A 14,702-nucleotide genomic window follows, 5' to 3' on the forward strand; every position below is an offset into this window, starting at 1 on the left:
GATAGACGTCTCGAAAACCGTCATGTGTCCAAATCTTTTCTTTTTCACACGATATTCAAAGGCACGATCTTACTTTCAGACGCAATCTCCAAACATTTCGGGATTCTAACTGAATTCCGACACACCTGTGGAGCGGATTTTAAACAAACGCCGAGGAACAAAGCGGAAGTCCGTTCGTACCCGTGGAGAGTCGGATTCCTCACGCGGAACGTGGCGCGGTGCGGATTGCGGGACGCGTACAAAGTTTTTTTTTGAATTGTAACCCTTAAAACCAAGTATACAAGTCATTTATATAAAATAATCACGTTACTAAAGTTAATTGTTATTGTCAACATATACACTATCAATGAATTTTGAATTATATGAATTACGTGGCCGAATTAAATGAATTTTATAAGTGTGTTTACTATGCCTTTTTTTTTCCGTGCTTTGCAAGCACTATATAACTGACATACCTGACGCATTTTGTGATGCGAGATCCTGACGCGGTTTGGGCATAAAGTAGGCTTCAGGCTTGAGATAACTCCGGGGCCCAGCGCAGCAGAATAGTCGCCGGCCTTGGCCCCCTCGTGCCGATTATCCCCATTGAGCGGATCCCCGAGTCAAAGTTAACCCCACCTCTCCGCCCCCCCGGCCTCTGCTCTGTCCTAATTCTGGATGTCTTTTTGTTTGTCTGGTCGCTTGTCCCCGTTTCCCAGATGGACGACGTGCACACGGAGTTCAAGGTGATGTACTCCATCGGCATCGTAACGCTCATCCTGGCCATCGCTGGTGTGTACGGAGCCGCCAAAGAAAAAACATGGCCTCTGGTAGTGGTGAGTATATGGAGATTTCCATGTATACAGTATGTGTACTGCACACAGATAGAGCAAGCTTCACAAACGACAAGAACGAACCAGATGTCCGTCCATTTCGATGGAGAGTCGGATTCCTCACGCGGAAAAAAAGCCGCGACGAGCGGCGCGGCGGAAGCTCCGCGCCCGACGGAGGTTCTGAATTTTTCAACTTGTGACAAAGTTTCGACCGGAAGCGATGTCGGTTGAGTTTTTTTTAATGGAATTAAAACAAAGTAAATAAGTCTTGTATATAAAATAATGACGTTGGTAACGGTAACCTTGGTTGTCACCACATTGACTATCAATAAATCTTTTTTTATATACGTAGGTGAATTGTATGTATTTATTATATTTTTCCCACTTCACACGATATAAAGGACATTTTAAACTCTCGTACACAGGCAAATGGTAGCTGTCCCGCCGAGCAAACTACTCGCCGTTGTACTGGAAAAAAAAAAACAAGCTGTCCTGTTTTCCCCGACATATTTTGTGATGCGATGCTCAGACGCAGTTTCATGCAACAGAGTCGGTTTGATGCCGCGGCGCGTGGGTTTGCAACGCGGCAGCACTTCATTTGAATTAGTTTCTTTAATTTCATGAATTGTAACTCATTCTACGTGGCGGGTCAAAGCTTCCCCAGCTGAATTCCTCTCTCGATGCGACAGGTTAAGCGCTGCCGTGCGCTTTTGTTACGTAGAACACCGGGGTCTCAGGTTTAGACCCTCGGTGCCAAAATATATAACCGAGCCGTCGCGGAGGAACAAAGTGGTTTCGGGAATATTGCATCTAGAGCCCCTCGCTCCCCTCTCCGTTGACAAATTCCGGCCCGTTTATTGGCCCTGTCTGTCTCCCTGGACACTGTTTTTTCTGTGGAGGCGGTAAGTTGACAGCCTCCATTGTGGAACTCACCGCAGGAAGCCCGAGCCCTGCGTGTAAAAAGTCGGACAAAGCGAGGGCTGTGTGCTTTTTTTTTCCCCGAGACGAGCGCTCCCACGGACGCACACCTTATCTGTTACGAGAAGACAGATACGCTCCCGACGTCAGTCCATAAACATCACTGACGTTCCGGGCTCCCGTGTTCCAAACAGACCCGGGCCTTACATAAAGCAGGCAAAAGTACTGAAGCAACCTAAACGTAAACATGTACATACTGTATATTTAGCAGGTAAAATCTTAAAATCAATAAGTATTTAGGATCATTTAGCGTTTGCATTCATCTTACATTTACATTATGTCATGTATGTGCTTCCCGCTTAATGTAAAATATAATCATTTGTATTTCTGAAGTGCAAATGAATCAATATGACATAAATTGACCCGGAAATATGCATTGGGGATTGTGCCTGTGTGTGTGTGTGTGTGTGCGTGCGTGTGTGTGTGCGTGCGTCCGTGTGTGGCTCACACAATATATTATAAACTTTTTTTTTTTTTTAATCGTTTTTATCTGTGTGTCTGAATTCCAACCTCTGCCTTACCCTCCCATTTTCTGTCGGTGGGGGAGTCACTTTGGAAATGTTACCGGAAAAATGATAAACTGTGTTCCTGTGAACCGTAACACTGCCAACATTTTTTGTCGTCGTGTGTGTTTGTGTCGCAGTTCGTGGTGGGAATGGGACTGACCAGCCTGGTCCTGTTGGTGGATTTTATAGGATGTCTGTGGCTGATGAGCGAGGTAAAATGGAACTATTTATATCTGTAAAACACGGCAGGTGATGGCTTTTTGTTTCCAAATAAATACTTAAAATCATATGACCACTGATTCAAGATTTTAGTATGGTCTCAGGCAATTATGAAGCTCCATGTCTGATGCGACATCCACACTTTTTACATTACATTACGTCATTTAGCAGATGCTTTCGTACGAGGGGCCTTACCATTTTACTGATTTATTCGAGTTCGAAAGTCAACATAGCCCCCCCTGTCTGGCATACAAACATATTATTTAGAATATCAAAATAGTGTTTAGTATGTCCAAAACCATCGGATGTTCAAATAGTATGTGAAAAGTACCAGTATGTATACCTCATGCAGTGTTTGTAGTAACACTGCACAAAAAAACAAATGAATATAATAATAATTATAATAATAATAATAATAATAATAATAATAATAATAATATTATTAATAATCTAATAATAACCTAATAATAATAATAATAACAAGAATAAGAATAATCTAAGTATAATTATTAAAATAATCAAATAATAATAATAATAATAATAATACAATTATAAAAACAATAATAACAATAATTATAATAATTAAGCTAAAATACCGTCGTGCACTGCCTCCCTCGCCAAAATACATGGATTAGATCCACAGAATAAGGTCTGTGGTTAACAAAGGGATAGAAAATGAAGAATGTCATCCAGCGTAGCACCATTTGGTTAAATTGATGCTGGCTGGTGCAGTTTGTCTTAGTATAACATTAGTTACTTCATTGAAGTATTCATATTTTAACCACAATGCACGTTCGTGAACAATGAACGTTTTTCATCCAAAAAAAATGAAAATTCTCTCATTGAACAAAATGCATCCTGTGTAGTTTTTTAAGTGAGAAAACACTGGAGTTTCAGTTCTGACTGTTCCTGTTCTACCGCTTATATCGATATCGAATACGAAATGAGAGTGAGGATGTTTTTCGATTGGCAGTTAAATTTTATTTTGTAAACTGTGTGCAATCAGAAAAACATTACAACAGCGGCGATGGTTTTTTATTTTTTAAATTTTTTATCAATTGCTTTTTAGACTTGTATGTGGCCCGACGTATGTTTGGAATCGGTGACTAAAAGTGGTTTTCTTACAGGTTCCTGAAGCTGTTAGAAAAGAGCACCTGGCGCTGATTCCCCTCTATGAAGCCAATATCTCTGAAAAGGAAGATTTCTATAAGATTCAGATCAGTGTAAGTATATGCTGGTTCGTGTGTGTGCTTCAAAGGTGAAAGCATTGATACCGCTGAGAATCCAAAACGTGTGTTTCTGTAAAATATAAAAAAAAAGATATAGAAAATTATATAGATATGAAAAAAAATAATAATAATAATAATAATATATAAATACAAATAAAATATAGATATCACTTTTGTCTCATATTCATCTTTCAGTATATAGCAAAGCTGCTAATTTCACTCTACTGCTGTGGTAGCAGCTTTGGTGTATCATGTCGTCTTTCGCCTCACTGCCCCTCCTCAGTTGCAGTGCTGTGGACTGGAGATCGGCTACGAGGATTGGGGAGACGACATTCCTAATTCCTGCCTCTGCCTGGAGCATCACCTCACTAAATGCGTGAGTGGGAAGTTACTTTGCTGAAAAATCCATCTCACTAATGCATTTTTGCCCTATTACGGCATTCAACATCCTACATCTTATGCAAAAACAATTTCAAACGGCCCGTGGCTTTGGTAGGTTATTTTTTATGAAATTCGCCATTTGCTGGTGGTGCTTTGTCTTTTTTTAAGGTGGTGGCCCCTCAGAACAACAGTCTCTCCGAGTACGGCGTCAACAACAACACTGTGATGGTTTTCCAGGAGGTAAGGAAGAGATCACTCGTTATAATAATAATAAAAAAATATATTCAGCATATACTGCATGTCCTCCAACTCCTCAAACTGCAGTCAAAAGGGAGGCGACAGGAGAACTTCATAATTGAAAGACTGTTCGTCGACAAAAAACGCACAAGTTCATTTCCCAGGCCACAGAGGAACGACATCTTCAGACTTCCTCCAGCTAGACCTTCCCACAGAACACAGACAGGACGCCGACCGGGAACCAAAACTGACGAGAGATAGACGTATTTCGACACATCGGCCTCTGCGCCGCCAAGATCTCACGGCCTTTTCTGGGGAAGTCACGCAACCAAATGTAATGACGCCATCTGGTCAAATCCGGTCTCCTGGTCTCCTGGCTCGGCTGCCGCTTCTTCAAGTAGGTCAAGAGGGCAAAATCGAAAACCGGAGACCGGATTTTCGAGCGAATTTAACCATGTAATTGGATAATAAGGTTGAAACCACAAATATAGGGCAAACAGGGTTGAACAGGGACATAATGTGCAATACTACAAGCATTTTGATGTTGTTGCTTAAAAAAATGTTCTGTGACCATCTGCAAAAAAACCTCTTCAACGGTTTCTACTGCCCCTGATTTGGACCTTTCCACCTTCAATTTTTTTCAGGGTAGACTATAAGTTGGGTTTTCATCCAAAAATTCCATTAAAGAGAGTGGTTCTACCCAGGTTTTTTTTTGTTTTTAAAACCAGAACAGCATCTAGAATAACATTTAGAGCTCACCATTGCAGAAGAGTACTAAGCGTATTAAGTATTAGGAGAGTATCAATGGCCGCCGTGTCCGGAATTAGTCCACTGTGCTTTTGTAAAGTGGCTGTAGTGTGTGTCACTATCTGTAGCTCATTTTAGTGTGACGTTGCATCTTACATGACATGTGATTGGTGTCTTCCTTTCAATAAGCCCGTGGAAATATTATTTTATTCATGAATCACAGTATATATATATAAAAAAAAGAAAAAGACGTTCATTTATATAAAAAAAAACTTTGAGGTAACTTTAGGTTGGGGTTGGGGTTTCTTTAAGCTTCTCGCTCCCTTATTACTTTGACCCAAACAGCAGCTACATGAACAAGTCCTCATTTTTTGGACGTGTTTTGGGGACCTCCCTCGGATGTTTGGCGATTTACCGTTTCACAGTTCTGCGGAATCTCGTCTCGCCTCGGTAAAAAAGTTTGAACACTTGAGATTTTTTTTCTTCTGTCAAACGACTGCGAATTGTCATCTTTTGCCTGTATATTGATGAGACATTTCTATTTAACTCTTGCACTTTGTTGTTTGTTTTTCACCTGCAACCTTGGACCCTGGCAATCGTACGGATTAGATATAATGTGTTTGGCCCGTGTTCGGCGCGCGCAGCGTTCTCCCCCATGCGGGAAAACTGCCAGGAGGTCACAAGTTGTCGTCATCTATAAAACAGAACGTCATTGACAGAAAATCCTGTTTTGCCTTCGCCTCCTCTCTGCTAACACAAATGGCGAGCCGCTTCGGCCATTTTGACACCCTGTCGTAAGCCCGACTCGATAAACGACACGTGGCGTAACCTTTGGCTTCGGCCCCCAAAACACAGACAAACAAACATGTTGCAAAGGCCAGCGATTGACTAAGCCAGGCCCGGCTTTCCATCAATCCATCCGTTATCACGCTGCTTATCCGGGTCCCGGTCCGAGTCGCGGAGGCAACGGGCTCAGCGGGGTTGCCTGGACGTCCTCTTCCCGAGCGACTTCCTCCGGCGACTCCTGAAGGTGAATTCTGAGGCGTCTTCCCAGTCGGCAGTGCCTGGTAGACCTCCAAAGGGAGGGGGCGTCCTGAACAGGTGCCCGAAACGCCTCAGCCGGGCCCCTCTCGATGCGGAGGGGCGGCGGTTCTACTCCCCGATCGCTGAGCTCCTCACCCCGTCTGCAAGGCTGAGCCCGGCCCCCCTGCAGGGTCGCCTCGTTTCGGCCGCCTGTAGCTGGGACGTTTATTCTTTCAGTCATGACCCGTGGCTCATGACCATAGGCGATGGTTGGAACGAAGATTGACCGGCGAATTGACCCATCCGTCCGCCAATCTCCCGCTCGAATGAGACCCCTGAGGTAGCTCAATACCGTCCACTTGGCTCAGCTGCCTTCTTGCCGCCCAGAGGGGGGACAAACCCCCTTTTTTTTCCCAGGAGGGAACCGTGGCCTCGGATTTGCGGGGCGCCGACTCCCGCCCCCGCCGCGTCACACTCGGCCGCAAAATCGTTTTCTCCGGCTTTCCCCGATCTCTGGAAAGTTATTCACACACGAGTCCCCCGTGGATAACCGCAGCTCGCTGTGCGAGTCCCTCCTCCCCATCACTCCCTCAGTCGGTGGGAATGCAGCTGCGAGCTTGCTGACTTGCACTAGGTCTAGGAAGACGGCCAACGTTCCCAGTGTGCTCCCCCTTTTCCCCGATAAGTGATGCATAAGAGCTTTTTAAGCTTTCAGACCATATTCATGTCATCAGTTTGCTGACCACAACTGGCTACTGGCTTTAAACTTCGAACGCCGCTGAGAACAAATGCATTAACCAAGAGTGGGCGCAAGTGTAATCCCGAAATGATTCTGTCTGAGTGAGTGATTTGCCACACTTGTCATTCTCCTGCGTTTCAGCCATGCCTGCCACTCCTGATCCTCAGCGTGGAGCTTGTCCTAAAGGTGGTGGTAGTGTTATTGGTGTTCCTCATAGTCATTTGGGTAGGTACCGCCGTTCCACTTCTCCACTGTCTCTTGCCTTCATTCTTTTTTTTGTTGTTCCTCCGGTGAATGGTTAATACGACGTGACTTGTGACACCACCATATTGTGTGATCACTGAGGAATTGATTCACTTTAAAAAGAGCGAATCAGGTTTGCGTACATGTGAACGGCTTAGAAAAAAATGAAAATAAAACAAATTTGCTGCACGTTGAAAGAAGATTTTGGCACCCCCTAGGCGCGGTTCACTGTTATTGCATCTGGTCATATTTTTGTTAAATTACATTAAATTACATCACAATCCATAACATTACATCATTTGGCAGACGCTTTTATAAAAATAAAAAAATAAATAAAAAAAGAAAATCGAATTTTCTAGATTTAAATTCACTTCCTTTCAACGTACACACATTTTATAGACATTTAGGGTTGCAGGGTTGCGCGCAGCTCGAGGGGGATTCGCTGTGCCCACGCCGCCCCTCAGTGCCTTTCGCGGAACAAATGGCGGCGAGAACCCCCCCTGAACTCAAAGCTTTTGTTTGATGGGTGCGCGCCCCGAACCGCACGATGGACTAATGGACTAAATTGAACGGGAGTAAAATGAAAAATGATTATATTGAATCGGATCAAATGTAATTCAATTTTTAAAAAAACGTATTCGTTCACCTCTCTTATGTTCCCAGGTGGTGTCCACAGCGATGTCTTCCATCATTCTATGCCAGCTCAGGCGTAAGGTCGTCCTCCCGACAGTCACCTACAGTTCGGAAGCCAAAGCGGGGAACTACACCACTCTCATGGACACTGTGGAAAACGAATGACCGTTGTTAGTCGCCCAAAAAAAATGTATTTCTTTCATTATTTTCCAGCCGAGCAAAAGGCGGTGGACGAATGATAATATTAAGACGTTGTCTCTCGTAAACTGCACGCGGTGCCTGCGCCAAATCGTGTCCTTGATTTTTGAAGTAAGTGGGGGCTGCTAAAGTGAATGCCATGATGCCTGGAGTCGGTGCCTCTGATGAGGTACACACTTTCTTTGGTTAAAGCTGCATTTTCTAGATTCAGCGCGTTGTCTTTTTTTCCCAACGCGGTCGTTAAGCTCCTCAGTATCACGCTTTTTATTGAATTTCGGACTAACTGAGAGGTCCCGAGACCGAGCGCCCAAAAGACAACACTAAAAAAAAACGCGATTGCGCCGCACTGTAACTGGAATTTGGAGACGATACGTTTTGTGCGGTTTTTCACGGAAAACGGAGTGAAATGCCACCGCACAGCCTCTTTGCGACTTGTCTGCGGAAACGATTATTATAGTGTCATAACTGCAAAGGAAATCAGGGTTTTACTTTGGCTCATTTAACTAAGACAGTGACAGCATCATATTCAACAATTTGTACTGAATTTTTGGATTGTTCTTCAGGCTCGTCAATGGGCCTGAAATAATTAGTCCATTTCAAGGGCAAATGGATGTACTGGTATTGTATGTATGCTGGCGCTGGCATTTCCAACCTCCTTTGTCATTTACTCCATAATATGTGTATTGGAGTCCTCAGACGTAATTTCACAAAGTGGTAGAACAATTTGTTCAGGGCTTTGTTGTAAGGCGTCATTACTGCAGCGGCCAGACACAGTGAGAGTGATATGCACCAATTGAATGAATGAACTATTCTTAAGTGGCAACCAAAGAGAAAGGTATATTTACATAATAGAATATCACATAATCAATAATCACCTCCACTCCCACTCACAGTGGACGCTGACGAGAACAACATGGTCAGGCGTGAAACACAACTAAATGCTATATGAATTACTGCAAAATGAAGCGATCATTTTTACTCTATGGTTTGAATACGAATTCCCAGATATAATCTGCCACTGAGATGTTGTATTGCGTGTAATAAAGAAAGGTTTGTTCTTTTTTTTTTATATTGTTTTTTTTAGTTTTTACTCCTATCGATATACCTATGTATCTTCAGATATCAAGATAAATAGAATTTGGACGGCCATTTAAACCTGTAAACTTTGAAGAGAAGCAATATAAAGACATGAATCACAATTCAGGCAGAATATGTTTGACAATATACGAGATGAAGGCTAGGAATCTAATTAGGACAGCAACACTGGTTGGTTCTGTTTTCTCCTTGTTCAGCACTTTCTCTGCCCCTCCTCCATAATTGAGATGAGCATGTCATCCTCAATAAAAACATGCAATAGAGAAAGTCCCGTTCCCTGTCTTACAATGCAGTTGAACTATGCAGAAGAAAAGGCATCAGCAACAATCCTCAACATTTCCAAAAAAGAAAAACTGGGTCTTGCTATCACTAAATAATTGTTAGTAGCTATCATATAGGGGAAAATTATTTGATATCATATAAGTGTATATACAGTATGTAAATGAGTACAATACGCATATTTTTTATACATTTTATTACCTGCGGTTCAGCCAGTGGCTGCTAGAAAACCTCGGACTTGGTGGAAGTCAATGGAAAAAAAAGAGCCTTCTCTGGAGAACTGCAAAGCCAATTATTTTACACAAGAGATGCCTCACTTTTCTCCTTCCGACAGCTCCCCCGGTTGTGATTTTGAAAACTGTGGCTATGTCTGCGTTAATAAAGAAAATGGGACATGTACGTTTGGGGGCGTGTTTGCATTGATTTACAGGTGTCTGGTTCCATTCCACCGCAGGGTGGGCGTGTGTCTCTCTTCAGAACCCAATGGTGACATCACCGACGCTACCCAATGGGCCTGTTTCCTTTGTTCCAAAATTGCTTCAACTGTCTCCGATATAAGATTAGATTCAAGAGAGATCAAACACACATACACACACACACACACACACACAGAATAAATTTAAATGGTTAAATTCTTTAACTTAGAAAAAAAAATTAAATTGAAATTATTTGGGAGCCACTGGGTTAATAGTTCATTTTTACTGAAAGAGTGACTTTTTAGTTACCAGTTCCAATGTGATCTTCCTTTGATTCGCATCGCGGGGCTGTGTTGCCTCAATCCACCTGAGCCGGTAGCGCAGCATTCTATTGTTTCCACAGGTGCTGCAGAACAGGTTCTGGGCGGAGTCGAGAGAGAGAGAGAGAGAGAGAGAGAGAGAGAGAGAGAGAGAGAGAGAGAGAAGGAATAGAATATGCCGGTGGGGGCAGGATAGCTGAGGGGGAGAGAGGGGAAGTGTAGTAACCTGGGAAATGATGCAGTGAAAGCAACAGGTGGACTCTGCAAGAAGGACGGTTGGAGAGCCCAATTTTCTCACTATCCCCGACAGTGGAAAAGTTTTGTTTTTTTTCTGAGCCATTCTGTGCCGGAGGAGTAGCATTATGGGATGTGTATGTACGCCTAATGTTGCATCGAAGAGGGTCAACACTGAATGAACTTGGACATTGCTGGACATTTTAATTCCCTTTTTAATATCTCAGATGTCACTAGTGAATTGTTTTTCACTTCACTGGTAACTATCGACAGATCGGAGATATTCATCTACCAATTCATCTCGCCTGCTTTCCTCCATCTCCCCTGATTCCCGGGGAAAACGTTTGAACCGGAGGCCTCAGGTAGCGGGAGGTGCAGCGGACCGAGTACCTCCACCATGCAGACCCCCGTCTTGGAACAGGACGACTCTTTCGACTTCCTGTTCAAGATCATCCTGATCGGAGACTCCAACGTGGGGAAGACCTGCATCGTCCAGAACTTCAAGTCGGGGGTGTTCTGCGAGAAACAGCAGAACACCATCGGAGTGGATTTCACCGTGCGCACCCTGAACATCGAGGGGAAGAAGATTAAGGTGAGTGTGCACGGTTTTTTTTTTGAAAATGCATACCGGATCTTATTGAACCTGCCATCTCAGGGACTAGCTTCTTCCAGGCCTACATCCAGAATTTCCCCTGACAAACAGGTTTGGCTGAACGGAATAAAACTATGTCAACCCGCATGGACTTCTCATATTATTTTGGTTTGGTATTGAAGAGGCTGAAAGCAAAAAGGGCTTTTTCCTCGTGACCTTGTTGCGTCTGTTTCAAGAATGCACCTGCATTGATCCTTATCTAGGGCATTGAGATGGCCACTGTCTTTGTTTTCTGGCTTTTAATTTGGTCTCTCTTCATTTAACAGCGGAATAAAACCCCTGAACCTCACTATACTGTATGTCAGTAAACAACACATGGTATTTGCCCAAAACAACCTTTTTAAGGTAACTTTTTCATTCAGCCAATGGTGAACCAGCAGTTGAACGCCAGTTAAGTGGAACCAAGCACGACCGGTCGTACAGGTTCCGCTGCCCCGAATGAAGCTGTTGCGGAAAATACCCTGCAATGGAACTTCTTCCCCCACAGGTAGAGGGAAGTTTTTGAAGTGATTCAACGTCAGATTTCTAGAGGTTTATGTGAGCGCGACTCTGTCATTTGAAACGCTCAGCGGTTTATTCGAGCCGGAATGGAGGACGTTTCTCTTCAAAGACGGGGTTTCGTACATTTTTTTTTCGAGAGAGTCTATATCAGCGCTTTTGTCAAATGACAATACGAATGTGCCGCTCTCGACACGTCAGCCTGTCAAAGCAGAATGGGAGAGGCGGTTGGGGAGTTGTTAGAGAGCGGTAATAGAGGCAAAACAGTCCAGGGTTACATGGAGACAAGGCCAGACTGATGGCCAGATCACTGACAGTTTCCCACTGCATTACATGCCATATATATTACCACTATGATATATAATATTATCACTTTGATCAAAATTCACATTGTAGTTGCACTTGTTAAGATCGGTGTTCTTTATAAAATAAACATAGGACGAGATGTTGGTGGGTGAATCCTCCTGTGAACGTGACCATTAATAGAGTTAGGAGTTGTGTTGTACAGTATGCAATGTAATGCATGTAACATGAGACATGACAGCCTTGCTATAATATATAATACATAGTGTATATACAGTTTATGATGGCAGTTAAGCTGATGGGTTCCTGAGGCTGGATGAGTTTCTATGGCAGCTGTTACTGTGCCATCATGCTCGGTGCTGCCAGGTTCCCAAGTAGTTTCTCCCAGAGGAGGCCCAGGATGACATAATACTTTCTCTGTGTGTGTGTTGATGTATCTGTGTGGGGGTGCATGTGAGGAGCCAGACAGATCCAGAAAAATACAGTCGCACACCTGAGATGATCCATATATCCACACGTGTCCCGGCTGCTGATGTGTACATGGACATACCGATCAGCCACAACATTAACACCACCACTAATAACCACTAATATTGTAGCTCCCACTCGTGCCGCCAAAACAGCTCTGACCCGTTGAGGCAGACTCCACAAGACCTAGTACATCCCATAGATGCTCGATCGGATCGGACATCCACATGATGTAGAAGAAAACGTGATTCATCAGACCAGGCCACCTTCTTCCATTGCTCCATGGTCCAGTTCTGGGGTTCACGTGCCCACTGTAGGCAGTGGACAGGGGTCAGCATGGACACTCTGACCGGTCTGCAGCTACACAGCCCCACACACAGCAAGCTGTGATGCACTGTGTGTTCTGACACCTTTCTGTCATAGCAGCATTAACTTTTTCACCAGTTTGTGCTACAGTAGCTCTTCTCTGGGATCGAACCAGACGGGCTAGACTTCACTCCCCACGTGCATCAATGAGCCCATGGGCGCCCATGACACTGTCGCCGGTTCACCGGTTGTCCTTCCTTGGACCACTTTTAGTAGGTAGTAACCACTGCACACCGGGAACACCCCACAAGACCTGTGGTTTTGGAGATGCTCTGACCCAGTCATCTAACCATCACAATTTGGTCCTTGCCAAAGTGACTCAGATCCTTACACTTGACCATTTTTCCTGCTTCAAAAACATCAACTTCAAGAACTGTTAACTTGCTGCCTGATATATCTCACCTCTTGACGGGTGCCACTGAAACGAGATGATCAATGTTATTCACTTCACCTGTCAGTGGTTTTAATCTTGTGGCTGATCAGTGTATGCGTGTGTGTGTGTCTGTGTGTGTGTGTGCGTGTGTGTGACAGATACAGGTGTGGGACACAGCAGGACAGGAGAGATTTCGAACCATCACGCAGAGCTACTACCGCAGCGCTCATGGGGCCATGATCGCTTACGACATAACAAGACGCCCGACCTTCGACTCGGTGACCCACTGGATCCAGGAGGTGGAGCAATATGGAGCAGCCAACGTGGTGCTGGTGCTAATCGGTAAGTGTGCGTGTGTGTGTGTGTGTGTGTGTGTGTGTGTGTGTGTGTGTGTGTGTGTGTATACAGGTGCATATACATGTCAGAGCGATTCGTCAAAAGTTAAAATGGATCTTCTATATGATATAGACAACAGGGTGCCATTTCTCAGCCGCACAGGTTTCATCGCTCTTAGCCCAAGAACAGGATGTGTGTTTTGGTGCGTATTTGGTAGCAGGCGATCAGAAAATCCCCGTGGCTTCCAGTGCTGTTTGGAGATCTCACCAGTAATTGCAAGGGGAAGACACAATGCTGAAAATGTCCCCAGTTGCTTGTTTCCTATGGCGTTCGGAGAAACCGTCACTGCTGTGACCTGCTGTTTGAGTCACGCAGCAGTGACGCCTTTGTAGTGGGGGGGGATTGATTATTAGAGCACAGTGTGTTTTCTTTGTCTTCAACACACTGAACCAATAAATGTTTTGGGACTGGCAGCTGTAACTGTAAACTGTGAATGGAACCCCTTCCTTGGTGCTGATCACACACACGGGCCCTGGGGGGAACAGACAGTTGCACAACCTAAACCCCCGTGACCCTACATCCAGAGACGGATCTGCACGTCCAGGGTGGAAGGCTTTGACGTCTTTTGGATATTTTCCCCCCGTTGGTTTTAGGCAACAAATGTGACTTGGATACGGAGCGCAGCGTTCAGTTTGAGGAGGCGTGTTCTCTCGCCAAGGAGAGAGGGGTGCTAGCTGCCCTGGAGACTTCCGCCAAGGTACTGCAAACACACGCACGCACGCACGCACGCACGCACACACCTGAACACAGAAACATGCACATGATGGAAATTATGGAAATCGTTACAAGGGCAAACTCAATGTTAAACTGTATCTGTGTGTGTGTGTGTATGCGTGTATGTGTGGGTGTGTGCGTGTGTGTGCGTGTGTGTGCGCGTGTGTGTGTGTGTGTGTGTGTGTGCGCGTCTGTAAACGCGTTTCCTTTATGCAGGACAGCCAAAACGTAGAGGATGCCTTCGTGGTGATGGCCAGGGATCTGCTTTCCCGCAACGGCCTTCCAGTCCAGCCCGACGAGGAGGCGCGCGCCCGGTCTCCCCGCGTCCTCCTCCGCACAGACTCTCGGCCGGTCAACGGCGCGCCGGCGGCCGCCGCCGCCTACACCGCGGCGCCGGAGAAGAAGGCGTGCTGCTGACGAACACGGAGGGGGAGCGCTCGGCGAGAGGCAGGGGGAGTGAAGGGAGGAACGGTGGCAATCGCTCAGCAGCAGACCGCAGAGAGGCAGAAATGACCTTTGACCACACGGGGGTTTGCAAAGTCATCCAGTACTTCTGTATGTAACGACAATTAATTTAGTGTGAATGAAAATGTACCTGACAATATAGCTACGTCGGTCGTTTGAACACGCGAGTACCTCATTA

The 14,702-nt window shown here is 44.9% G+C and overlaps 2 protein-coding genes across 3 annotated transcripts in view; both read left to right on the plus strand.

Annotated features, from left to right (window-relative positions):
* The window catches only part of LOC307246358 (tetraspanin-8-like), a 10,619-nt gene extending 1,605 nt beyond the window's left edge, over positions 1 to 9,014 (plus strand). The window contains exons 3-9 of one of the 2 annotated variants that reach the window (XM_080022276.1): positions 699 to 815; positions 2,434 to 2,508; positions 3,643 to 3,738; positions 4,028 to 4,120; positions 4,294 to 4,365; positions 7,013 to 7,096; positions 7,778 to 9,014. In XM_080022276.1, the coding sequence (XP_079878402.1) occupies positions 699 to 815; positions 2,434 to 2,508; positions 3,643 to 3,738; positions 4,028 to 4,120; positions 4,294 to 4,365; positions 7,013 to 7,096; positions 7,778 to 7,912 (672 nt within the window). In that variant the 3' untranslated portion in view covers positions 7,913 to 9,014. The remainder of the gene's footprint in view (positions 1 to 698; positions 816 to 2,433; positions 2,509 to 3,642; positions 3,739 to 4,027; positions 4,121 to 4,293; positions 4,366 to 7,012; positions 7,097 to 7,777) is intronic. The other variant, XM_080022277.1, reaches the window with a different exon arrangement.
* Positions 9,015 to 10,686: 1,672 nt separating this feature from the next.
* LOC307246461 (ras-related protein Rab-19-like) lies at positions 10,687 to 14,476 on the plus strand (the record flags this gene model as incomplete). The annotated part of the gene is made up of 4 exons (XM_080022370.1): positions 10,687 to 10,881; positions 13,108 to 13,291; positions 13,939 to 14,042; positions 14,276 to 14,476. 4 exons carry the CDS (start codon positions 10,687 to 10,689, stop codon positions 14,474 to 14,476), a joined length of 684 nt encoding a protein of 227 aa, XP_079878496.1.
* Positions 14,477 to 14,702: the final 226 nt, after the last annotated feature.

Source organism: Zeus faber, assembly GCF_960531495.2.
Source record: "Zeus faber genome assembly, chromosome: 21".
Taxonomy (NCBI): Eukaryota; Metazoa; Chordata; class Actinopteri; order Zeiformes; family Zeidae; genus Zeus; species Zeus faber.